We start from the raw sequence: 25,646 nt of genomic DNA, 5'->3' as shown, positions 1-25,646 counted from the left end.
ATGGGGTCACTAAGTTGCTGAGTCAGCCTGAAACCACCTACCTCCATCCCTTGCCATCATTTATTTTGTTACTTACAGCCGAAAGAATCTTCACTGATGCACTCCTTAAATTTCCAATGAGAAACCCAGGTGGAAAAGGAGGCCATCCTGCTGGGGATGGTAGCGGCAAGCCCGGTCCTTCACTGGCCCCAAATACTTGATCAGTCAACAAATATGGATGGCCTGCTGTGCACCAAACTCTGTGTTAAGCGCTGAGGATAACGACACGGTCTCCACCTTCGTGGAGCTCCCGGTTAAGAGGGGGTCGGAGGCTAAACAAATAGTTATGTGTTTAACTACGAGGAGCAGGTGGTTCAGGGCCTCTGGGACCTAAACCCGTGACTGAGGCACGTTAGGGTCATGGGTTAGGGAAGGGTCCTCTAAGATGGTAACGGTTACCTTTACACTTGAAAAATGAATGACATAGGGCTTCCCTGGTGGCGCAGTGGTTGAGAGTCCGCCTGCCGATGCAGGGGACGCGGGTTCGTGCCCCGGTCCGGGAGGATCCCACATGCGGCAGAGCGGCTGGGCCCGTGAGCCATGGCCACTGAGCCTGTGCGTGAGCCTGTGCTCCGCAATGGAAGAGGCCACAACACTGAGAGGCCCGCGTACCACAAAAAAAATGAATGACACAGAGCAAAGAATGTTGCTCCAGGCACAGTACACTCTGGGAGCAAAGGCCTGGAGGCAAACTTAAGTATGGTGGAGAGAAGCAGGGGTGAAACTTCTGGAAGGGAAGGTCAGAGAGGCTGACAGAGGCCAAACCACAAGACTTTGAAGGTCATGATGAGGAGTTTGGACAATATCTGAAGGGCAACGGGCAGCCATAGAAGGGCTTAAAGAGAAGAGGAACGCGATCTGATCCAAGATGAAGACCCCGGGAGCTGGATGGAGTGTGGCCTGAAGCAGGCAAACGTTGACATAGGAAGACCTTTCTAGAGAATGGAGGCAGGCCGCCCTCTCCAGCTCGGGGCAGCACAGCAAGCCCTCCCAGTCGGCCACAGGTCCTTGACTGCTTGGAGGTTGTGCAGGCCACACTGTTAGGTCAGCAGGAGTCTCTCCTAGCCCAGAAGTCCCATCTCCTTAGCTGCACAAATACAAGGCGAGTCTTCTGCGCTGAGAGAGGGAGACAGGAAGTCCCACCTTACGGGTCCAACCTTCAGTCACAACAGGACAGGAGGTCCCCTACTGCTGCTGGAGTGAAACAGGAAGTCCCGCCCCAAAAGTCCTGCGCAGAGCAGGCCACTAGCCCTGGTCACACGTGCGTGGCTGTCCGAGCAATCTTGGGGTCCCCACGTGGAAAGCTGACTGTCCTCGGACCAGAGGCCTGGAAGAGAAGGGAGGGAAGGGGGACAACTTCAGGGGTTGCCCTGGATGTGACATAACTCACCCTTTTCTAGAGCTAGCTCGCACCATTCCAAAATTAGCTGAGTTCCCTCCGTTTGCAAGGAGGAAAAAGTGTCTAGCCACCCTTGGGAGAGATAAGACATGCAACAACCCAAATTTTATGGGGAAGAAGACGTTCTATCCCACTTCGGAGAGAAAATGGAAGTTTTGCCAATTTTTATGGAAAAGAATGAAGGCGTTTTCCTTCATTTGGCGGGGGGGGGAATTGGAATTTCGCACTTCTTTTAATATATATAAAAATTGGATGGGAAGTCCTGTCCAACTTTTATATATTAAAAAAAAAAAAAAAGACAGGGAAAATCTACCAATTTTGTAAACCAATAAGAAAAGCTGGAGGAAGAGAATTCAAACCATCTCCTCTGACTAAAACACAAAAAGTTCCACCCCCATTCCAGGACACTGGGGCACCCACACTCACTGGGTGGGCCCTGGTTGGGCTAGGGTCCTCCAGAGGAACTTCGAGGGGCAGAGGCTGTGGGGTCTGCTCTGGGGTCACGCTCTGCATCTTATTTTCCGGTACGGTGAATACAGGGGTCAACCTGGGCGTACGCTTCTTTCTGTTAGGAGTCTTTCCTGGGAAAGGGAGGAGGAAGAGAAATAGAAGCAGTTGATTGGCTGCTCTGACACCCCCACGCAGTCAACGGCAAGGGAAACTGGGCTGAGAGGTGGAGCCTTACGCTGATTGGCTGATATGGAGGTAGGCAGGCAGGTTGGATGAGGTAACTGCTGCTGATTGGTTCAGATGCTGAACCAATGGGACTCTTTGTAGGGAACCTACGACTCGGTCACTCACTCACCTTGAAAGCGGCACAGATAGCAGATGCCCAGGATGAGAAGTGCTGCCAGGAGTCCCAGGCCCAGTAGGGAGCCCAGGACGATGCCAGCGATGGCCCCGGGGCCCAGGATGGGGCCTGGAAGAGACCAAGAGAAGGAGGATAAGGAGAGCGGGGGCCAAATCTGGACCTGTTTCCTGAGCCCCCTGCCTCAGCCCCCCGTCAGAACCCAGGAATCTGGGACCCCAGCACTCTCAATTCATTTAACATTTCCTTAGTGAATGTGGTGTGCCTGGCATTCTGCCAGGTGGTGAAGCTCCGTTGGTGAGCAAACGAAGATACCTGCTATCGCGAGGGTTCATTTTAGGAGGAAATCAGAAACGAATGTGCAAATAAATAACATAATTTCAGATTGTGCTCAGAAGAAAAAATCAATGGGCTATGATAGAAAATATGGAAGGGCAGGTGACATTTAGAAAAGTGGGTGAAGGAAGGTCCTTGAGGAACATCTGAGCAGAGACCTGGGGAGTAAGGAGCCGGGCATGCTAAACAGGGGGAAGGGTGTTCCAAGCAGGGGGAACGGAACATGCAAAGACTCAGAGGTAGGAAAGAGTTTTCTGCGTTCAATGAAAACTGTGGGTGGATGACACAGAATGAAGGTGGAAGAGGTAAAGGATGAAGTTAGAGGGATTAACAGGGGCCAGAGCCTAGGCACGAAAGGCTTTTCAGCAAGGCGGCAACAACGTGATCAGATTTGCATAACTTCGGCTTCTACCTGGAGAATGGATTGTAAGAGGGCAAGAGGGGGCATAGAGAGAGCAGGTAAATGGCCGCTGCAGTCCAGGCAAGAGAGGATGGTGGTGTCTGACCAGAGTGTAATGGAAAGAAGTGGACGGATTGGGAAAGCATTTCAGAAGGAAGCGATGGGACCCTGCTGGCATTTGGGATGTTGGAGGTGATGTCAGCACTTGGGTGGTGCCCTGTCCCAGGATGGGAAGACTGGAGAGTTGGTGGGGGGTGGGGGGGAGGGTGTAGTTTGGGAGAAAAAAACCTCAAGAGATCTATTTTGGACATGTAAAGTCTGAAATGCCAGCTGGACATCCAAAGTGAAGATGTCAAGTCTGGAGTTCAGAGGTCTGGGCTGGAGATCAGACATTTGAGAGTCATCTGAGTATTAATGATATATAAGGTGATGAGAGTGGACAGGCCACACTGGGGAGAAATATAGGTGGAGAAGAGGGCTGAGGGCTGACACATCCAATACTTAGAAGTTGGGGAGTGTTGCTGGTTGAACTGTCTCCCCAAAAAAGATACAGTGATATCCTAACCCTCAGTACCTGTGAATGTGACCTTCTTTGGAAATAGTCTTTGCAGATGTAATCCAGATAATATGCAGAGACTTCTTTTCCAAAGAAGGTCATGTTCACGGGTACTGAGGGTCAGGACGTCAGTATACAGTAGTTCCCCCTGCCCTTATCTTCAGGGGATACATTCCAAGACCCTCAGTGGATGCCTGAAACCACGGATAGTACAAAACCCTACGTATTCTATGCTTTTTCCAGCATCACTACTCTTGCGCTTTGGGGCCATTACTAAAATAAGGGTTACCTGAACGAAAGCACTGACATAGCGTGACAGTTGAGCTGATAACTGAGACAGTTTCAAACAGGCAGAATACTCCGGACAGAGGTGTGATTCACATCCCAGGTGGGATGGAGGGGGCCAGCGTGAGAGTCCACCACGCTGCTCAGGCACGCAATTTAAAACTTACGAATCGCCGATTTCTGAAATTTTCCATGGAATATTTTCAGACCACGGTTGACCCCTGGTAACTGAAACCTCAGAAATCAAAACCGAGGATAAAAGGGGACTACAGTGTCTCTGGGGGGAGACACAATTCAACCAATCAAGTCGAGATGAGATCATGAGGGTGGGCCCTAATCTGATAAGACTTGTGTCCTTACAAGAAGACAGAGGTGGGGCTTCCCTGGTGGCGCAGTGGTTAAGAATCCGCCTGCCAATGCAGGGGACACGGGTTCAAGCCCTGGGCCAGGAAGGTCCCACATGCCGCGGAGCAGCTAAGCCTGCGCGCCACAACTACCGAAGCCCACGCGCCTAGAGCCCGTGCTCCGCAACAAGAGAAGCCACCGCAATGAGAAGCCCGTGCACCGCAATGAAGGTCCAATACAGCCAAAAATAAAAACAAATAAATAAATAAATTTATATTTTAAAAAAAGAAGACAGAGGCACACACAGGGAGGAGGAGGCTGTGGGAAGCTGAGGGCAGAGACTGGAGCGGTGCCAAGGATTGACCGTCACCATCAGAAGCTAGAAGGAGGCAAGCAAGAAGGCTACGCAGAGTCTCGGAGAAAGCACGGCCCTGCAGACACCCTGATTTCAGACTCCTGGCCTCCAGAGTTAGGAGAGATACACTTCTGTTGTTTCCAGCCACACACTTCATGGTACCTTATTACAGCAACCCCAGGAAACTAACACAGAGAAAGAAGGAAGATCCAACAAAACAGACTGACAGGAGGGAGCCCACGACAAGGGCTTCTCAGCCCAGGACGAAGCCCAGCGGCTCCAACTCACCGGCACAGCAGACCCGGCTGTCGGATGGGGTCCCTGGCTGGAGCCCCAGAGTGGGCAGGATACGAAAGACGCAGACCTGGGGCTTCTGAGGAAGGAGGGGCACCACAGCTGAGCGATCCCGAGGTCCGAGGGTGAGCAGGGTGGTCCAGTCCTTGGACATGGTGGCTCTGCTCAGGTCAGGGCTCTCCTGGGCCTGGATCTGGAAACTGCTAATCAGGGCCCCTCGCTCCACATCCCAAGTCAGCACTGCTGCATGCCGGGTTCTCTGCAGCCTCCATGAGGAGATAGAAGGTCCTGGGGAGGGGGCGGGGGTGGAATCAAGGTGGGGGTTGGATTCATGGGTCCTAGCAGGGAGAGGAAAGGGGGCCACGGGCCTGGACTCCTAGGTCCCAGGCGCAGAGGGTCTGGAGACCCCAACTCCTGGGTCTAAGAAAGGAAGGGACTGGGGGCCCAAACTCTTGGGTCTGAGGGTTTCATGGAAAAAGTGACTGGGGTCCAGGATTCCCTGACGGGTCAGGGATCTGGGGGTGGGAGTTCTAGGGTCTGGGGTCGGCGGAGGCCAGGGACCAAGATTTCTGTGTCTGAGGGAGGAGGGAACTGAGGGCCTGGGCTCCTTGGTCTGAGGGAGGAACAGGCTGGAATCCCAGTCTCCTGGGTTTGAGAGAAGAGAGGGCTGGAGGACCTGGGTTCCGGGAAAGGATGGGGCTCACCAGTGAGGGTGATCCTGTCGGTCCCAGCACCCAGCGCCCCACTGCACATCACGGAGTAATTTCCCAAGTCCCAGTTCAGGCTGAAGTTGCCGATCAGGAGCCTCTGCCCATCCTGGCTGAGCAGCAGGTGCCCGCGGCCTCTGGAGGCCAGGGGCCGCCCTTCCCGGGACCAAGATGCTCGAGAAGGGGGGCCACAGCCAGAGGCCTGCAGCGCCACCTCCACCTTCCCTGACTGTGTCTCCTCGACCACCGGATGCAGCAGCACCTCTCGAGGGGCCTCTGTGGGTGGAACAAACCCAATCAAGAAAGAGAACAGGTCCTGTGCCCTTTGATGAATCTAATAGGGCACCTTAGCCAAAAGAGGAAGATCTGCCCTTTCACTCCCTCCCTCATTCATTCATCTGATTTCCTTAACAAGGACTTAGGAAGTACGTGAGACAGGCCAGGTCCTGGCCTGGGAAACTCATATTATTCTCAACCATGTATTGCTCTGAACACGTGGGAAAGTGTCAGCCCTCTCCGTCCAGGAAAGAAATTTTGGCCCCGCCCCTGCTTTAGGTATAGGAAAACCTCCGACCTTCTGTAGGGTTAAAGATAGAGGAAATCTCTCTTCCTGTAGTTGGGAAGTCCCCTTTTCTCAAGTTCTAATGGAGCAAAGAAATAGCCCCTCCTCCTCGGGAAACAGGAAAGAAGCTCTCACCCGGGGTGACAGTGCAGGTGCGCGTGGTCATCAGGTGGCGAGCAAGGCAGGTGACGGGGACGCCGCTGAGCCGGGGGTGGGCGGGGACAGCCTCCAGGAGCACCGAGGACACCGGTTCCGCCTGGACGCCTTTGGGGAGACCCTGGAACTGCAGGGAGGCGGCAGGGACCCCGCCGGGCCACGAGCAGCGGAAGAGGAGGACGCGATCCCCAGGACCCCCTTCGACTGAGCACTGTGGGGACCCGGGGGGCAGATCTGTAGAGGGGAGGGAGAGCTCAAGGGGTCAGTCAGCTCTCTCCCAGCTCCCCTCGAGCCCCGCCTCTCGCGCGTTCACTGCACTCCTTCTTCACCTGGCCCCGCCCTGTAGGCACTGACCCTGCCCCGTTCTCTTGCAGACCCCGCTCCCTTTCCCCGGCAACTCCTGGGCTAAGTGGGCAGTCGCAGCCCCACTGACTGCCCCCCTTTCCGAAGGGAACTTCATCCTCCCACACTGATCCCTGTCCTTCCAAACGTAACCCCGACCTTTTCTCTAGCTCCACCCCTTCTACCAGGTTACTTTGGCCCCCCTCTTTTTTTTTTTTTTTTGGCGGTACGCGGGCCTCTCACTGTTGTGGCCTCTCCCGTTGCGGAGCACAGGCTCCGGACGCGCAGGCTCAGCGGCCATGGCTCACGGGCCCAGCTGCTCCGCGGCATGTGGGATCTTCCCGGACCAGGGCACGAACCCGTGTCCCCTGCATCGGCAGGCGGACTCTCAACCACTGCGCCACCAGGGAAGCCCTGGCCCCCCTCTTTGATTACTCCACGAGTCGCCTCTTCCTACTGAACCCTCCCCTTTTCTGGACATCTAGAATGATTCCACCCCTTTCTCTCGTGACCCTGCCCCCTTTCCCAGGTAACTTCTTTCTCTTGCTGATCCCACTTACTGGCCCAAGCAACTTAGTCCCTTTCCTTGACTACTCCTTCATCCCCAGGAAGCTCCGCCCTCTCGGTGCTGGCCCTGCCCCCTCTCCTGGCCATCCTTGCTCCTCCCCTTCTCTTGTGCATCCCCCCCCGTTCCTTCTACTGGGATCTCCGCCCCTCCCTGCCGGTCGCCGGTCACGCCCCACCATGCTCTTTCCCCCCGCCCATCCCCCCCCGGGTATCCCAGTCCCTTGCTGGTTCCGCCCCTTCTCCCGGGCATCTCCGCCTTTCCTGGCTGGCCCCGCCCCTCCATCCACCCCGCGGCTCTCACCCGCCACAACGAGTCTGAGCAGCGAGCGGCGGCGGTGACCGGTGCGCGGGTTCGCAGCGAGACAGGCATAGGCGCCGCCGTGGCCGGTCCGGACCGAAGGCAGAAGGAGGCGCGGGCCGGCGGGCACCGCGGCCTCGGCCGGGTCGGCCAGGCTCCATGTGATGTCGGCCGGTGGCCGCGAGGCGACGGTGCAGCGCAGGGTCACGTTGCTGCCCACGGTGACAAAGAGGGCGGGGTCGGCGTCGCGGTCGGAGGAGACAGTGATGACCGGCAGATCCGGGCCGTCTAGGCGGAGGAAGGGGGTCGGAACCGCGAGAGTCGGGGTCAACTGGGACTCCTCCAGGATTTCCGGAGACTGGACCTCCAGCCCTCTCCTCCCCAGGGACTCCAGGAGCCTGAGCCCTCAGATCCCTGTCCCCGACCGGAGGTACCGCCGCACTCACAGAAAACACTGACGTTGGTCGCGGCCTCCGCGTGGCCGAAGGGGCTGTGGACGCGGCAGGTGTACCGGGCGTGGTCGCTGCGCGTAGGGCGCGCGATGAGCAGCTGGTCGCCCTCTACGCGGATCCGGGGTGGCTTCACTCCCGCAGGGTCCCCTGCCTCCAGGACGCGTCCGTCCCGGGTCCAGCTCAGCTCCCCGCGACCCGGCCTCCACCCCACACAGCGCAGCCGGAGCTCCGCCGCCCCCTCCTCGGTCTCCGGGGCCTCAGGCTTCACCGACACGTTGGACACGGGCTCTGGGAGAGGGGGAACGGACTCAGGACTCGGTTCTCAGCCTCCTCGTCCCTTAGGACCAGGGAGCCCCAGCCCCCTCCACCTCTTACACCCAGGACTTTGCCCCAGCCGAGGCCCCCTCTTAGCCCTCCTCTTAGCCCCAAGAGTCCTCTTCTTCTCACAGACCCATGAGTCTGAGTCCCCAGCTCTCCCCTCTCTGGGACTTGGGAGTCCGGGCTCCCAGGAGTTTTGGTCCCCAGGTCCAATTTCCCTCAAGCACCTGTCTTGACCCCCAGCTCCTCTTCTCCCTCCCTCCAGCCCAGAAGTCCTCTCTCCCCTGTCTAGGAACCCCTTCCTCTGGGGCAGGAAACACATCCTCAGAAGAGCAGTAATTTGCCCACAGCAGCCCCTGCAGCCAGCACTCTGGACCTCAGGGCCCACTTACCATATACACGCACAATGAACTCCCACATCTGCCGGGAGATCCCGGCCCGGATGACCTCAGCTGTGTAGACCCCAGCATCCTCTAGCTGGGCAGAGGAGAGTTCCAGACTCGCTTGGGTCTGGTTAAATCGTAGGCGGCCTTTGTACGTGGGGTCCAGGCTGATGAGAGGGGACCCTGGCCCCAGGGCCCCAGCTGCCAGCACCTTGGAACCTTGGCGCCAAACCACCAGAGGGGAAGGGGGACCAAGGCCAGGAACTGGAAGCAGAGGCAGCTGGATTGTGGTCCCCACCAGCACCGCAAGAGGGCCCCCCACTTGCGGGGATAAGCTTGAGGCAACTTTGGGATCCGCATCCTCAGGGGAGAATTTTGAAACTGGGGTCTCCACAGAGATGTTCGTATTGGGGACTTGCCTGTTGGAAGCTGGGGTCTTAACAGAGAAGGAAGGCTCCGGGTTTGGGGCAGGAACTCGAGAACCCGAGGCATGAGGAACTACTTTGGAACCAGGTTTTCCAGAGAAGGGGTCCAGCTTCAGCTTTTTGCCCTCAGCAGAAACAGTGGACCGGAAGGACCCGGGCACGTCCTTCAAATTCAGCACCTCAGGAGACCGTTCAGAATGAGGGATATCAGCTTTTGAACCTGGAGACTGATCTGGAAATTTCCAGCTGGGGGGTTTGATGGAGGGAACTTTCAAACCCGGGCCCTGGGAAGATCTTTCTGAGTCCGAGGAGAGATTGGTTCTCTGAATTCCTGAAGAGGCTTTGAAGGCGAGGACCCTTACTCCCGAGGCTGCAGAGGAAAAAGAAGGGAGGGAGTTGTTGGGCTGCAGAAAAGGGAAATGGTGGGCAAGGGGCTGGGTGGGGGGCTTACCCAGCAGCAGGAAGAGCAGCAGAGCCCGTGAGGTGCCCATGGTGCCAGCTGCACCCGCGAGGAAACCGGGGCAAGACCCAGGGCCTGCACCCATTCCTCCCGGGCTAGACGAGTCCAACAGGACGGATAGCTTCCTGGGCGGGGAAGGGAGCCAGATCCAGTGGGAGGTGCCAGGATCCCCCACCCAGATAATATGGCTGAGACACTCACCCCACCCCACTTGTCCTCATCAGCTAGTCCCGACTGAGGGGAGGCCCAGCGTAACCCCTGCACTCCCCACACCCTGGGGGCAGACGGTGAGACTGGAGTCCCAGCTGGAAACTTAGTAACAAATTTGTGGAGGGGGGTGGGGGGGTGAAGTCAGGAAGACTTCCTGGAGGAGGGTCAGGTGCCCTTTGAGAGAGCACCCCGCCCCCAGCCTCCTGGCGTCTGGTCCACTCTGTCCTGCCTACATCTTCAAATACCCATGTCTGACCCTGCTCCCCCTCTGCTCTCCATGGTCCCCTGTTGCCCTCAGGGCCGAGTCTCAAAGGGTTATCTTCCACCCAGTTCTCTCTCCTGAGAGCCGGAACTGTGTCTCCTCAACCCCCAGGTCTTAACATGCCCCATGTCCCACTAAACGTAGAGTCTTCCCTCTAACCCCACCCTCCTGCACTCTCCATCTCCAGTGTGGCTCCGCCATCTAGAGGGATGCTGGGAGCCTTCCTCCCTTGTTCCTTCCCCTCACGGCTGTCAGTCTCTGGATCCCACCCCTCCTGCCCCCTGAATCTCTCTGCTCCATCCCTTTCTTTCTACCAGCCAGACCCCAGCACAGGCCTTGACTTCCTCCGTCCGCTTGCCTAGCCTCCTCCCTCCAGTCCGTGGCCCCCCAGATGGTCCTTGAGTCTTTCTACCCCCCCGAGTGGCCCCCTCCCTCACAGCCCTCCTGTGGCTCCCCAGCACCTGGCCTTGGAAGACAACCAAGTTCCTCATCAGAACTTCCAGGCCCTGCGTGGCCCAGACCCACCCACTCCTTTCCCCCTCCAGCACTTCCTCTTTGAACACCCTGCCATGCTTAGGCCCGCTCTCCCCTCCCAGCCTTGGCCGGGACAGTTTCCTTTGCCTGAAAGCTCTGGCTCACTCCCCCACCCCCTCCAACCTGGCTTAACCACAACTTGTCCTTCAAGTCTCACCTTATCAAGAACCAAAATAATAATTACCCATTTGCTGTGGTCCAGGAACTGCGCGAAATTCTTCCCCTTCCCGGGCATTAGGCTGAACACTTCCGAATGCTCTGAGCTGGGTGTTTACAAACAAGGATACTAGGCTCAGAGACATCATGGGACCTGCTGGAGGTTGCACAGCCAGAGGGAAGAGCTTGGTCCACAATGGTCAGGCTGCTCACTCCTCCTGAAAGCTTTCCCTACCACCCCATGCTAATAATGGTTAAAATACAGAGTAAGCATTTTCTGCATGTCGGATATGGTTGTGAAGATGCTACATTAATTACCCTTCAAAACCCCATGGGAGGACTTCCCTGGTGGTCCAGTGGTTGACTCCGCGCCCCCAGTGCAGGGGGCCCAGGTTCGATCCCTGGTCAGGGAACTAGATCCCGTGAGCCACAACTAAGACCTGCGCAGCCAAACAAACAAATAGATATTTTTTTAAAAAAACAAAAAAACCCATGGGGTAGGTTTTGTAGCTTTAAAATGGTTACAGGGTTTCCCTGGTGGCACAGTGGTTGAGAGTCCGCCTGCCAATGCAGGGGACACGGGTTCGTGCCCCGGTCCGGGAAGATCCCACATGCCACGGAGTGGCTGGGCCCGTGAGCCATGGCCGCTGAGCACAGGCTCCGCTTAAAAAAAAAAAAAAAAAGGTTACAAATCCAACCCTCCTCCTACTAAGAAATAGGGTCTATCTCCCCCTCCCTTGGATCTAGGTAGGCTCTGTGACTGTCAGACCAAGAGAGTACAGCACAAGTGGCCCTGTGCTAGTTTCTGCATCTAGGCCTTGAGAGACTGGCATACTCCACTTCCCACATTATAGAATACTCCCGCTGGGACGCAGCTGCCATGATGTGAGGAAGCTCAATCATCCCAGTGGAGAGGAATCATGGTCCCTGGCCAACAGCCAGCTCAAGTCAACATCCCCAGCCAGCTTGCCAGGCACATGACTGAGGCATCTTGGACACGCCATTTGAGCCACCCAGGCTGATGCTACGTGGAGGAGAGGCAAGCTGTCCTCGCCAAGCCCTGCCCAAATTTCAGATTTACAAGCAAAATGATTTTTGGTTTAAGCCACCAAGTTGTGGAGAGGTCTGTCATGCCGTGACAGACAACCAGAAAATGGGTATTATTACTAACTCCACCTGATGGAGGAAGAAAGCCAAGCTCAGAGAATAGGAACCTGCCAAAGGTCCTCTCAGAGCCAGCGACTGGCCAGGCTGGGAGCTGAACCCAGGGCCTTGGGCTCTAGACCCCAGGCCCCCAACCACTACACCAAGCTCTTACTATTTCGATCGTCCACATGAGGAAACTGAAGATCAGAGACAGGAAGTAACTCACTCAAGATCTCACAGCTGCTAAGTGTGAGGGTGAGGGTCTAAAATCACTATGTCTGGCTCCAGGCCCCCGCTCTTCATCCTCACACTAGGTTTTGACTGTCTGTTGCTTGTCTGTCTCCCCAACCAGGACCAGACCTTCCGGCCTCATTCCCTCTTGCGTCCCAAGTCTCAACAAGGGCCTGGCACCATTGTCTGTGCCCCCTTCACCATGGAAGCTCCTCACAGGCAGGGGCCGGATGTGACTCCCCTGGCTCCCCAGCGTCACCCAGCACAGGACCTGGCACACAGGAGACTTAAGTAAATGTTTGTTGAATGAATCAAAGAATGGGTTTCTGGGGAATGAGTTAACAAAGACAGACGCCGCAAGAGTCATGGTTTTATTGCCGGGTTTCAGGGAAAGGGCTCAAATGCGCCCAATCTCCTTCAGCTTGGCCACCAGGTCCTCTGTGGTCTCCACCTTGACACCGGCTGTGCGCTGGGGTGGGTCTTCCACGCTAATCACGGAGAGCTTGGAGGTCAGGTCCACACCCAGGTCCCCAGCCTTGATCACTTCGATCTTCTTCTTCTTGGCTTTCTGCACATGGGAGGCTCACGGTTCACAGGGCTGCCCAAGCCCCTGCCCACACTCCTGCAGCCCCCTTCCACGGGTGCCACGTCTGCAGAACCACTCCCATTGGTTGAACCCTTCTGGACCTGCCCACTGGCCAGGGCACACGTGACCTCTTACAGGGCCACACCTGGTGTGGACAATTCCTGCTGCCTGGGATGCCCTGGGGAGCCCTCCTATCGCGGGAGCCCACCTTTAGTCAACCGCCGTGGGAAGTCCTTCACTGGCTGGAACGGACTGGCAAAGTCATTCTTCTCGCAATAATAACTCAATAGACTTTTGGCCAAGATGACCAATTGTACTCTCCCTGTTGGCTGAGATGATGACTCATTGAACCCTCCCTATTGCCTAGGATGACACACGGAAACCTTCCTACTGGCTGAGATGACTCACTTGAACTCACCTACTGGCTGAGACGACTCAATGAACCCTCCTTGTTGGATGGAATGACATACTGAACGCCCCCTGTCAGTTGAGATGACACACGGAACTCTCCATTTTGGCTGAGATGACACACTGAACTCACCCTATTGGCTGAGATGACACATTAAACGCTACTGGCTGAGATGACACACTGAACTCACCCTACTGGCTGAGATGACACATTAAACGCTATTGGCTGAGATGACACGCTAAACCCTCCGTATTGCCTGAGATGATACATTGAACTCTTCCTATTGGCTGAGATGACCCAATGAACCCATTCTAGAGCCATGATGAACAGTGAACTCTTCCTGTTAGCCATGATGGCCTAAATGCTGCCTTCCTGTTGGTAATGATTACCAGGGGAACCTTCCCTGACAAAACCAAGATGACTTAATGAATCCTCCTTATTTGGCTAAGAGCACACAGTGAACTTTTCCCATTGGTTGGAATGACAGGGGAACCCTTCCTAGAGTCCAGTGAAGCCTTTCTATTGGCTGAGGTAACCAGCAAACCCTCCCTGTTCGCCAAAACAGCCACTGCCCCGCAACCTCGAACTCTCACTATTGGCAGAAATGATTCAGTGAACCCGCTCCGTTAGTGACCGGGTGACCCCTTCCTTTGGAGGAGACGTCTCTTGGGTCCTCTCTCCTCCCACCTGACCACCAGGGAGGCACTGGGCCTGCTGCACTCACCCGTCCCCAGGCCCCCAGTGGCCCACCTGCCAAGCACTCACCATGATGTTGGGCAACGTGGCGTAGCGGGGCTCGTTGAGCCGCAAGTCAGCGGTCACCACGGCAGGCAGCTTCAGGCGCAGGGTCTCCAGGCCCCCATCGACCTCCCGCTCCACTTTCACCTTGTCCCCTTCCATCGTCAGCTGGGAGGCAAATGTGCCCTGGGGAGGGACAGCGTTGGGGGAGCACAGGTGAGGTTAACCCAGTGCAGGCACAGAGCAGGCCACTGCTGAGTGCACAGCACACGGATGGGCCAATGAATGAGAACAGAAGTGGGAGTCCCGCAAGGTGACCTACAGACATCAAGCTTAAAAACAGGAGGAAGCCACAAGAAGGGAACTCAAAACTCCAGGGGAGGGTCTTTCCTGGGACCCAGGGTGTAGGTCCTAATGTCCTGAACCTGCCCATTGGATCACCCTTCCTTAATGATAATGAACATGTATGGAGTTTGGGGCACTGTTCTAAGCGACTGTATTAAGTCATCAGATCCTCACAGGAACTCTATGAGGTAAGTGCTATTATCCCCATTTTACAGATGAGGAAAACTGAGGCAGAGAGAGGCTCAAAAATGTGTCCAGCCTGGTTCCAGGCTCCATGTCATGGACTCACGTGCCCACCTTTCTGTCCCCAAGAGCTCCCTTTGAGGTCCCTCTGCTGAGCCAACAACAGAGCCTTCTGTGTACCTTGATCCTCGAAACATCCACTGGGGCCCCCTCAGCACCCACTCTCTGGCCCAAGGCTCCTCTGCCCTTCGGTCCTGAACCACCATTTCCCGACGTGACCCACACCCTCTCTGTCTAACCAACCTGTTCTCTCCGTTCACTTATTCACTGGACAAATCTTTCAGGTCTTAGTTGGAATGTCCCATGAGCCCGGCTCTGGGGATGCACCATGAACACAACCGACAAGGACCCGGCTTTGGGGGGCATTTATCCTGCAATGAAGACCACCGGTAATCAAGTAAATACACAGTGGCCACTGGCCACACGTGGCTTCTGAGCATGTGAAATTTGGTTAGTTCCATCGAGGGAGGGATGGAATTTTTCATTTTATTTCATTAATTTACATTTTAAAACCAATAAGCAAGATCCATTATCATGATTGTGGTGATGGTTTCATGGGTGTGTAACACGTGTCAAAGCTTACCTAACTGTACCCATTACACGTGTGCAGTTTATTGTACAGGTCAGTTTTATCTCAATAAAGCTGTTAAAAAAAAAAGGATACTTGATGCAGTTATCGGAAAACGTTTAAGTCTGTTTGGAACAAGTTGGATTCGTGAATCCGCTTTTTCAACAATGAGTATTAGGAATCTAAGTATTTCTTATGGAAGTTGAGCATGTGGATTGAGATGTGCTGTAAATATAAAATACAACACTGGTTTTCGACGACCTCGTACCAAAAGCCAAAAGAATGTAAAATAACTCAGTATTTTTTTTTCATTTTTTCTTTTTCGGCCACACCACACGGCTTGTGGGATCTTAGTTCCCCAACCAGGATTGAACCTGGGCCCTTGGTAGTGAAAGCAGAGTCTTAACCACTGGACCGCCAGGGAATTCCCAGCTCAATATTTTTTCTATTGATGACATGTTGAAATAATATTATCGATCTATTATGTGAAACAATATAGGATTAAAATGAATTTGGCCTTTTTTACTTTTTTAATGTAGCTGTGAAAAGCTTTAAATGACCCACATCGCTTGCATTTCTATTGGACTGGAATGGGAAATGGGGGGTTGGGGAGGGGGCGTGAGTACTTTCATAGACAGTGGGCAAGGCAGGCCTCTCCGAAGAGGTGATATCTGAGGAGAGACCTGGTGGGGAGTGAAAAGCCCTGAGGAGATCTGAGAGAACTCTGTTCCAGACTGAGGGAACAGTCAGTGCAAAGGCCCTGAGGCAGGGATGAGTGGTGTGGTTGAGGAGCAGCAGGCTGGGGAAGCGGCATGTGAAGGCCCACACCACGTGGCCTGGTGTCCTGGCTGTGCGCCCCTCCTTCCTGCCCACTGGAGTAGCCATCCTGCTTTACACCTGCCTCCCTCCAGAAGGGCAAGGACAGGGGTGGCTGTGTTCTGAGCCCCCAGGCCTGGCCTTCAGCAGATGCTCCCCACTCCGGCCTCACCTGTGGCCAGTCCAGAAATCCGGCTGTCATCTGCCCTGTCTGGTTACAATCATCATCGATGGCCTGAGTGGGGAAAGAGAGAAGACTGTACACTGATGGAGCGTCTCACGTACCATCTGGGCCTTTCTCTAGAATGCAGGCTGGCAGATGTTTTCTCTAATGGGCCAGGTCTCTGTCACAATCACTCAGCTCTGCTGCTACAGTGCGCGAGCAGACACAGACAAAAAGTGTCTATGTAAACAAACGCAGTAGCATTTCAACAAAACTTTATTTATAAAATCAGTGGTGGCCATGGACCACAGTTTGCTGACTCCTGGTCTAGAATGATCCCATGCCCTCACTTGGGCCCCGAGATAGGCAGTCACTCGTCCAGGAGTACATGAGGGCACCTGGCATCCCAGATGCCAAATCTTTGCCCACTGTCTAAATAATCCAGAGGCCTCCCTCTAGCCAAACCCTACGCCAGTCACACTAGGGAACTAGACGAATGGCACCTGGGCCAATGAGAACGTTTTATCCCTGACCCCAGCGATTGGTTCAGGGATGGGCACGTGACTCCAGCTGGACCAATGAAGTACCAGCTCTAGAAGCTCTGCTGGAGTCCTTGGGAAAGAGATTCTTATTTTCTCTTGGGTTTGTTAGGCTGGTGGGATGTGAGCCTGGAGATACACAGAGTGACGCCAAGACAGAGGAGGGGGTGTGGAGCACGTGGGACTGGATCCAGCTGTGCCTGAAGCTTGTTACCTAACCTAATGAGCTTGCTGTTTGGCTTCACGATTCTGTCACCTACCTGCTTGCCCAGCAGCACCAGGTCCACCTTCTCCTTCTCTGCCAGCTTGGCCAGGACCCGGGCCACCTGCAGGGGACCCAGGCGATCCACCTCGGCAGCCGGCACCTCCACGTGGATGCCTCGGTCTGCACCCATGGCCAGAGCGGTGCGGATGGTCTCCTGCGGAGCGGAGAAGGGGCTTGACTTGGCTTCTAGCCCTAGGGGGACCCAGGAGCCCAGTCTCCAGCCCTCCTCCCTCGGACCCAGGAGTCCAGGCCCCAGTCCCTCCTCCCTTAGACTCGGGACTTGGGGTCCCAGCCCCTCCCCAGGCCCCCGAGCACCTGGCACTGGGTAGGCCCGCAGCTGACGGCAATGACTTCCTTCACCAGCTTCTTCTCCTTGAGCCGTACGGCCTCCTCCACGGCGATCTCGCAGAAGGGGTTCATGGAGTGCTTCACGCCATCCGTGACCACACCCGTCCCGTCGGACTTCACCCGTATCTGCTCAGCCAGGAGGGGAGGTGGCAGGGTCAGGGGGAAGCGGGCGAGAAGGCGGGGGTCGGGAGGGGGCGGTGGCCAAGACACCAAGCCTCGCGCAGGCTGGACGGGGACCACAGGGACCTGGAAAGGGGCAGGGCCTTGTCCAGGGTCCCCCAGCTCCAGGGACAGAGAGGGTTAGAATTCACAGACGGGTGGAGGTCACCTTCTCACTCAGACATTCGCTGAGCGCCAGGGACGTCTGCCATGCTCGTCCTACTCTGTGGCTGTTCCTCGGGCCTGAAAGAGTGTCTCTCAAATTTTTCTTTACCATAACCCACTGCGAGAGGTGCATGTTACAACATCCCCAAGTGTATTATAAATTCACGACACACATTTATACATTAACGTAAATACCAAGGCAATGTAAGGTTCGGTGATCGATGCTAACCCTTCCGTTATACACCATACCCTGACATTTTCTGTTCTTTTTTTTTAAACCGCCAGCCTGCCACATGGTTTTCCTGACCGACACATGGTTAAGATCGAGTCTGAGAAACACTAGCATTGAAAACCTCTCTCTGCCAAACAGGCTAAGGTCAAGGGCAAGCAAACCTCGTCTACTGCTTTCCTCCCACGGCGAGTCTTCACTGAACACTGGCCCTGCGCTGCATTCCTAGGCGCCGCCGTGTGCGAGGCAGACAGGTCTGCTGGCCCGGGAGCTCCCGGTCTGGCACAGCGGGGCATGGCAGGAACAACCAACTACTGCTTCTGTTAGTTTCCCGAGGCTGCCGTGACGAATGACCACAAACTTGCTGGCTTACCGTCTCACAGTTCTGGAGGCCAGAAGGCCAAAATAGGTTTTGCCGTGAAATCAAGGTGTCAGCAGGGCTGCGGTCCCTCGGGAGGCTCGAGGGGAGAGTCTATTCCTCGGCTTCTTCAACTTGGAGGAGCTGCCAGCATTCCTTGGCTTGGGGTGGCATCACTTCACCCTCAGCTCTGTGCTCCATCTCCGTGCAGCCTTCTGGTGTGTGTGTGTGTGTGTGTGAGACGAAACTCGACTCCTCTCTTATAAGGACTCTTGAGATGGCATTTAGGGCCCACCTGGGGAATCGAGGAGAACCTCCCCATCTCAAGATCCTTAACTCAGTCGGGACTTCCCTGGCGGTCCAGTGGTTAGGACTCCACGCTTCCACTGCCAGGGCCCTGGGTTTGGTCCCTGGTTGGGGAACTAAGATCCCACAACCCATACGGTGCAGCCAAAAAAAAAAAAATCCTTAACTCAATCACATCTGTAAAGACTCTATCTCCAAAGAAGGTAACAGTCACAGGTCCCATGGATGAGGAACTTCATAGCCCAGGGGGGCCACTGTTCCCCCCACAATCCTCTTGGTAGCAAACAGGGATGACAGCATTGGCCACTGCAGGAGCATCCCGCAGGAGCCCTGTTCTAAGCAGTCACGTCCTAACTCATCAATCCCGGCAACAGCCCCGTGAAAGAGGAGCCGCCGCTGTCCCTGTGGGCAGACGAGGAAACTGACGCTCCGCATAGAAGCACCTGTCCCAAAGCCACACGGCCAGTTAGCAGTGCTCTGCGCCCCAAGCACTCAAGTCCCCTCTGTACCACCTGACAATTCCTGAACGGGGGTCCAGGAGCTGTGAGACAGCACGATCGGGGCCCGACCCAGTCTGATGTTGGAGGCTATCAGGGAAGGCTTCCCTGAGGCAGTGGCACTTGAGCTGACCCTGAAAGAGGAACTGGCATCGAGTAGGTGAAGTGTGAGGGAATGTGCTGGGGGTGTGGGAGGAGCATGTGCAAAAGCCCTGAGGTTTGAGGAGTCCCAGGAGGCTGGTGTGGCCAGGGGAACACAGTGTGCTGTCAGCGAAGCTGGCAGGGGCTGAACCGGGGTGACAGGCACAGTAACAGATCCTCAGGATGCCCATATCCTAATCCCTGGAACCCGTGACTGTCACCTACATGGCAAAAGGGACTTTGCAAAAGTGATTTAAGTTTAGGATTTGAGAGAGGGAGATTATCCTGGATTATCCAGGTGGGCCCAAAGTAACCACAAGGGTCCTTACAAGTGAAAGAGGGAGGTGAGAGAGCGTCAGGGTCCAAGAGAGCAAACGCTAGACTGTTGATCGAAGACATAAGAAGGGGCCACAAGCCAAGGGACGCAGGTGGCCTCCAGAAGCTGGAGAAGGCCAGGAAACGGATTCTCTTCTTGAGCCTCTGGAAGCCATGCAGCTCTGCTGACACCTTGATCTTAGCCCAGTAGACTCATTTCAGACTTCTGACCTCCAGAACTGTAAGAGAATAAATCTGTGTTGCTGTGAGCCACTGAGTTTATGGTAACTAGTTACCGCAGCAATAGGACACGAATTCAACTGCGCAGGGCCCAGCAGGCCATGCCGGGGAGCTGGGTCTTGATCCAAAGAACAACAAGGAAAGGTAAAGAGGTGAGTGGATCCAACTTAAGTTTGTACAAGGTCGTTCTGTATCTCGGTGTAGAAAACTGGAAAAATGGCAAGAGCGGAAGTGGGGAGACAGTGGGCAGCTGTTGGTTACCGAAATTAAGAGATGACAGTGGCTCGGACAATCCATCCACATGTGGAAGTGGATGGACTGGAGAGGTCTGTGGAGGTGAAACTGACAGGGTGCTGGGGGCAGGAGAGGGAAGAGTCTAGCAGGACTCTCGGGTTTCTGGTGGGTACATCAGCCCAGCGGGGGAGGATGCTGAACTAGGCTCTAGCCTGAGAGAGAGACTGTCAGAGAAGCCTGGCTTGGGAGCCTGCCTAATCCGGCTCAGGACCTCACCTCTTTCTTCTCCTTGGCCGGAGCAGACCTGGGCTGACAGCAGGGACTCTCTCTCTGCGACTATTTCCCTGCACCTGTTTCTCTGGGGCTGAAGGATGTGGTTGTTCCTCCCATCCACGGGACAGAACTGAGATGGGAATGTGGGATTCAGGCAGGGGTCCCCCAGTCTGGCTGCACCTCAGGGGCCAGTAACATTAAGGAGGAAGAGAATGAGGAAAAGGACAACTCCCACTTTCTATCACTGTTACTTCATTTTGAAAAAGTCACCTTAGCACCAACAGTAAGGCTCAAACCCCAGAACTTAATAAATGCACTTTACAGAAAAAGCCATGGAGCAAACACCATGCACTGAGTCCATGTTTTTTTTTTTTTCACTAGAACCTGGGCTGGGCATGTCACCCAGGATTTCCCCAGAATTTCCCAGACACGCCCCTGGCTCCATCCCTCACCTCCTTCCCTGGTCATCTTCCTCAAACTGCATCCCTCCTAACTCTTCCCGCCCCCTTCCTCTGTTTCTTTCTGGAGCAGGCCTGCCATATGACATATGCTGTACTGATTAGCTGTCTTCTCCCCAGCAGAACGTCAACTCCATGAGGACAGGGATTTATGGGTATTTTGGTCATGACCGTATCCCCAAGGTCTAGAGCGGTGCCTGGCATGTGGTGGATGCACTGGAAATATTTGTCGGATGAATGAATGAGAATTTGCTCACAAGAGTAATGCATTAAAACCTGCACCTGTCCGTTCATCAAACACTTACTAAACAGCATGGAAACTAACAGGCCAAAGCCCTGTCTTTCATGAAAAAAAATAAAATCCAAGATAGGAGTTTCCCCTTTATAAATAGGAAAGCAGCCCATCAGTGTAAGGCCTCACTGGGAAGCCAGGGGGCCCAAGAGAGGGCCTCAAGCCTGCTCCGGCCCTGGCAGGACTCTCAGCCCCAGACTCCTGACCCCCAAGGAGGAAGGGTTGCGAGCTCTCCAGCACCAGGGGCCCGTGCCAGCTCACCTTCTCCGGGGAAGACCTTTGAAGCCTGAGTTGATTTCAAGCTTCAAAAACACTGTTTAGTTAAATTACGTAAGTCGGGAAACCATGGTTGGCCTGAAAAATCAGTGATGATCCTTTTTTTTTTTTTTTAATAACGATGTTTTATAAATTGAGGGAGATGATTCAGTGAAGCTTCCAGGCTTTCTCTCTAAAGGTGTAACAAATTAACTCTCAACAGAAACAGCCAGAGGGGACCTCCCTGGTGGTCCGCTGGTTAAGACTCCGTGCTTCCACGGCTGGGGGATGGAGGAGCATGGCTTCAACCCCTGGCTGGCCGCGTGCCACAGAGCGCTGCCAAAAGAAAAAATGAAAGAAGGAAAGAAAGAAACAGCCAGAAACAGGAGGCAGGCAACCTCCAAGGGCTTTACAGGTGTTCACTCATTTAACCATCCGGACAGCCCAGGAGGTGGGTTACTGCCACCGCCATCCTCATTTGCTAGATGGGTCAACTCAGGCACAGAGAGGCCAAGCAGGTGACCATGGAAGGCCTCATAGACAAGGTGACGTGTTTTTTTTTTTGCGGTGCGCGGGCCTCTCACTGTTGTGGCCCCTCCCGTTGTGGAGCACAGGCTCCGGACGCGCAGGCTCAGCGGCCATGGCTCACAGGCCCAGCTGCTCCGCGGCATGTGGGATCCTCCCGGCCCGGGGCACGAACCCGTGTCCCCTGCATCGGCAGGCGGACTCTCAACCACTGCGCCACCAGGGAAGCCCGACAAGGTGACTTCTGAGGAAAGTCTGGAAGGGAGTGAGGCAGCAATGCTGGGAACACAGAGTTGGGCCAGACCTTGCACACCACCACCACCCCCTCCCGAAAGGAGCGGCCAGTCTGGGGGCAGGGGGTGACAACTGGGCAAACAGAGGATCTCAATCCAGAGTGGGAAGGGCTGAGATGCAAGCCCAGGGGGCTGCAGGAGCACCCAAGGACACATCAGGGTAGCCTGAGGGGATGGGGGGGGCGGCGGCTTCCTGGACGTGGCGATGCCAGGTAATCCCTACACCCTATTACAATCAGTGGGATCAGAGTTAGGCAGGACAAAGGAGGGATGAGAAGCAGAGGGGGAAGCGGGGAGCTGTAAGGGCACCCAGGCAGAAGGCACAGCAGGGGCAAAGGCCCAAGGCAAGCAGCAGCCGGGTTTGTCAGGAAAGTATGAGCAGCTGGGAGGCACAAAGGGGTGATGGAGGGCCAGGGGGCCAGGGCTGGACCACGAAGGGGCTCGAGCACGTGGCGGAGGGGCTGGGACTTTGTCCTCAGGGTGCTGGGAGTGGCGGCATGAGCGGAGGGGCCTTGGTCAGCCCTGGGGGCAGGAAGCCCCCCACACGCAGGCTGGGAGGGGATGGACTGGAGGGGAGAGACTGGGGAAACAGGAGGAGACAGCGGTGAGGGTTCAGGTAGAAGAAGATGAAGCCTGAACTGCTGCAGAAGAGGGAGCAGGGCAGAGAGATGGAGAGGGCAGGGGGGACGGGGCTGAGAAACGACAGGCTATGGGAGACGAGGGAAGGAGGGCTGGGGTGGCGTCTGGTTGGTGATTAAGGTAGTTAGCAGCGTTTGAATCACTTGTTTCAGACACATCCAGGGAGATGCCCTGGGGCACCGTGGGAGGGGCGGCCCTGCCAACACTGCGAAAAAGGACAGGAGCTCATGTCAGGAGGAGTTCACACTTCCCCATTTGGCACAAACACCAGAAGCACCCATGGGCCAGGTCCTGGGCGGCGCAATGCTGGGACCCAGAGCTGAGTCACGTGAGCCTGTCTGGCGGGGGAGACAGATATGACCCCAGACATCTCAGGCCAGGGCCCAGGGCTGCGGCAGAGGGGGGCAATGGGAGCCCAAAGGGACAGTCAGAATGGGAAGGAAACCAGAAGAATTGGGTCCCAGGACCCCAAGACGAGCCTGTCCCCCAAACAAGCAACCCCCCTGCCACACACTGCCAGAGCTGTCATTAGGCCAAGTGGCTGTTGAGTGAGAGCAGGACTTGGTTGCATTCTGACCTGACGGCGGCTACAGCTGCCTAGCCGGGTGATCCGGCAGCCAACAGCACCTCCACAGGCGTGTCCTCACCTGTCCAACAGGATTAACAATATCTAAACAGGGGAATTCCCTGGCGGTCCAGTGGTTAAGACTCTGCACTTTCACTGCCGTGGCCAGGATTCAATCTCTAGTTGGGGAACTAAGATCCCACAAGGCACGCAGCATGACCAAAAAAAATAAAATAAAAATCTAGACGATATTGAAAGGACTGAATAGGCTCATCTCCATCAAGGACCCGGAACGCTGCCTAGTGCACAGTAAGGACCCACTAAATGTGGGCTGTTAATGATGCTTAAGTTTTCATGCGAGGGTCAGGCCTCCAGGCCCCGTACTGGGCAATGCTGGGGACACAGAGGTGGACTCCTGGTCTGATGGGCATTGCGGGGTGGGGACATACACGGATGGACAGTCACTGCCTTCAGTCTGGTTTAGGCCAACTACTGAGACAAAGTGGCTTGAGGGACTGTCTCTGATTTATCTCTGTCTGGACCATCTTCTGTCTGGGGACAAGTCAGGCCCTCAGAGACCTTGCCCTCCACCCCTCTCATGGAGGGTATGCTCTCATGGAGCTTACCATAAGCTATACCACCAACTTGTCAGACTGGTTTTCATCTCTAGCAAACGCACTTCTCCCTTCCCAGCGTCTCCTCACTTGCCCTGGGGCTGTGATAGCTTCTGGGTTCCCATGGGACCTCCATGACAGCACTTGTTCTGTGCTGAACAGTCAACTGAGTGTGCAATGCAGCCGAGTGGGTGAAAGCCTGGATTGTGTGCAAAGCACTAGCTGGGATGAGGAGTCAGGGGGATCTGGATAGGAATCCCGGCTGTGCCCCTTCCCAGCTGAGTGACCCCTCTGCGCCTCAGTTTCTGCGTGTGTTAAACAGGAACCACGGCTCCTCCAGCAGGTAAGAAAATGAGAAGGTAACTCGCCCTGCACACAGTTCTCAAGACAGTGAGTACAGAACTGGCGGAAGGGGAACGGGGTCATGACCCAGAAGGGCTGGGTTTGAATGAAGAGGGATCGGGCGTCAGAACCTCTCAGTTCTTGACCTTTGCCCTCAGGTGTGACTTTGACGTTTGAGGGAAGAGCTGCAGAGGATCAGAGGTACCAGAAGACCCTCATACAGTGTGCGCTCTTGACCCCGGAAGTATACGGCCGCGGGGCTCAGGGAGGAGGGAGAGGGGGCCCGGTCACCTTCACGGCGAAGTCGATGACCCTCTTGACAGCCACAAGCGCACGCAGCTCCGCCATCTTCCCTCCGCGGCGACCCGCCGGGTCAGTCCTCACGCTGGGCCTCACGGTCCGGACGCCCCGCCCCCTGTCCGTCTCTGCGCCGGCGCCCCGCGCCACCAGCCAGTCAACCGCTGCGGTGCCCTCCTCCCCGCCCCGACAGAGGACCAATCAGGAGGCCTGAGGGGAGGGCGGTGCGGCAAGCGGATGCGGGCCAATGGGGAGAGGATCCTGGGGAGGGAGGCGGAACCCGGAGGGGAAGGGAAAAACTGCTTTGTGAAGGGGGCGTGGCCGAGAACTAGGGGAAAGGTCTTGCGGGGGAGGGAAGCGCTGCCAGGGAGGAGTTTCAACGAGTAGTCCTAAGCTTTTCCCAGTGCCCTAGGATTAGCCCTCTCCCCTAGTTCCGCCTCTCTTACTCGCCTCTCCGAGTCGCGGTGCCTATGTGTCCGAGTCCCCCCATTCTCTCCATGCCCGTGTTCCTCATCCCCTCTATGATCGTGCCTCTACGTTCCCCCATATCCGTCCTCCCCCGTCCCTGTCTCCACTTTTCCTCCATGTCTGTGTCCCTACATCCTCTCCACGAGCCCTTGTCCCCTCCTGACCCCACTACCCCCTGTCCCTGTTCCCATCAAAACTCTTGTCCTGTCCATGACCGAATCTCCGTTCCTGTGTCCCCCCATGTCTCCACGTTCCCTATAGGTTCGTGTCCGTACTTCCTCCCTGAGCCTCCAGGTACCCCCGTGTCCGCGTCCTCAGGTCCCCCAGAAAGGCACGTGGAGCCGCGGCAATGGAAGCAGTTCCTTTATTCTGCCCCAGGCAGCTGCGGTCATAAGCACACGGGGAATCCACTGATGGCATCTGTGCTCTGCATGATCATGTCCGCCAGCAGAAAGCAGAAGCCTGGCGGGAAGGGAACGGAGGGCGGGTGGAGGAGGGTGAGTCCTAGGGCGGATGGTCGGGAGGGCCCCGGGGACTGGGGTTTGGGGCTCCAAGGGCGTTTCTGTCGGGTCCACGGGAGCCCAGAGTGGAGTGTGTTCAGGAGTCCCTGGGAGGTCATTGTGGTGTTTCCTGGGAGGACAGCTGGGGAGTCTCTGCAGGGAGGGGGGGTGGTCCTCGGGGCAGTCTCCTCTCCACCCTCTTCCGTTATCCAGGTTACCCGCGAGAACAGAGAAGGGTAAAGCCAGCCACCCCGAAAAACAGGACCAGGAGAGGAAGACGTCGTTTTTCCCTGCATTCTTCACTGTGTAGCCTGTCATGGCGATCGGCTGCAGCAGGCCTGGGCCCCGCCCACCCGCCAGGTGAGGGTGGCCAGGGGGCTGCACCCAGCCTCACCCTGACCGCGCCCACCGCCTCAGACCACGCCCTTCTTGCTC

The 25,646-nt window shown here is 55.8% G+C and overlaps 3 protein-coding genes and 1 long non-coding RNA gene across 8 annotated transcripts in view; 1 reads left to right on the top strand and 3 right to left on the bottom strand.

Annotated features, from left to right (window-relative positions):
* Positions 1 to 46: 46 nt before the first annotated feature.
* Positions 47 to 12,373, bottom strand: VSIG10L (V-set and immunoglobulin domain containing 10 like). Its single transcript, XM_067718967.1, has 10 exons — positions 9,479 to 12,373; positions 8,612 to 9,397; positions 7,896 to 8,189; positions 7,453 to 7,737; positions 6,222 to 6,476; positions 5,522 to 5,800; positions 4,812 to 5,105; positions 2,244 to 2,357; positions 1,865 to 2,019; positions 47 to 1,366 (listed from the first exon to the last, which is right to left on the bottom strand). Exons 1-10 carry the CDS (start codon positions 9,570 to 9,572, stop codon positions 1,295 to 1,297), a joined length of 2,628 nt encoding a protein of 875 aa, XP_067575068.1. The 5' UTR covers positions 9,573 to 12,373; the 3' UTR covers positions 47 to 1,294.
* A 10-nt stretch (positions 12,374 to 12,383) lies between these two features.
* Positions 12,384 to 24,397, bottom strand: ETFB (electron transfer flavoprotein subunit beta). Of its 3 annotated transcripts, none has more exons than XM_067719221.1 (7): positions 24,238 to 24,397; positions 17,014 to 17,172; positions 16,694 to 16,852; positions 15,904 to 15,966; positions 13,787 to 13,945; positions 13,031 to 13,130; positions 12,384 to 12,594 (listed from the first exon to the last, which is right to left on the bottom strand). In XM_067719221.1, the coding sequence occupies exons 1-7, from the start codon at positions 24,292 to 24,294 to the stop codon at positions 12,515 to 12,517; spliced, it is 777 nt and encodes a 258-aa protein (XP_067575322.1). In that variant the 5' UTR covers positions 24,295 to 24,397; the 3' UTR covers positions 12,384 to 12,514. The 3 variants fall into 3 exon arrangements, with proteins under 3 accessions (XP_067575322.1, XP_067575323.1, XP_067575324.1); XM_067719223.1 differs by lacking the exon at positions 12,384 to 12,594 and adding an exon at positions 12,644 to 12,941; XM_067719222.1 differs by lacking the exon at positions 13,031 to 13,130.
* Positions 23,743 to 25,646, top strand: part of LOC137214931 (uncharacterized) — a 13,045-nt gene continuing 11,141 nt past the window's right edge. For all 3 annotated transcript variants that reach the window (XR_010939091.1, XR_010939092.1, XR_010939090.1), the window contains exons 1-4: positions 23,743 to 23,947; positions 24,105 to 24,147; positions 25,090 to 25,208; positions 25,425 to 25,571. This is a non-coding gene — a long non-coding RNA (uncharacterized lncRNA). The remainder of the gene's footprint in view (positions 23,948 to 24,104; positions 24,148 to 25,089; positions 25,209 to 25,424; positions 25,572 to 25,646) is intronic.
* CLDND2 (claudin domain containing 2) overlaps positions 24,969 to 25,646 on the bottom strand; it is a 1,470-nt gene continuing 792 nt past the window's right edge. The window contains exons 3-4 of the mRNA XM_067719330.1: positions 25,430 to 25,549; positions 24,969 to 25,173 (exon numbers count right to left, since the gene is read on the bottom strand). Of these exons, the coding sequence (XP_067575431.1) occupies positions 25,100 to 25,173; positions 25,430 to 25,549 (194 nt within the window). The 3' untranslated portion in view covers positions 24,969 to 25,099. The remainder of the gene's footprint in view (positions 25,174 to 25,429; positions 25,550 to 25,646) is intronic.

The sequence above is a fragment of the Pseudorca crassidens genome, chromosome 20 (genome assembly GCF_039906515.1).
Source record: "Pseudorca crassidens isolate mPseCra1 chromosome 20, mPseCra1.hap1, whole genome shotgun sequence".
NCBI lineage: Eukaryota > Metazoa > Chordata > Mammalia > Artiodactyla > Delphinidae > Pseudorca > Pseudorca crassidens.
This window is presented reverse-complemented; position numbering and strand designations above follow the sequence as displayed.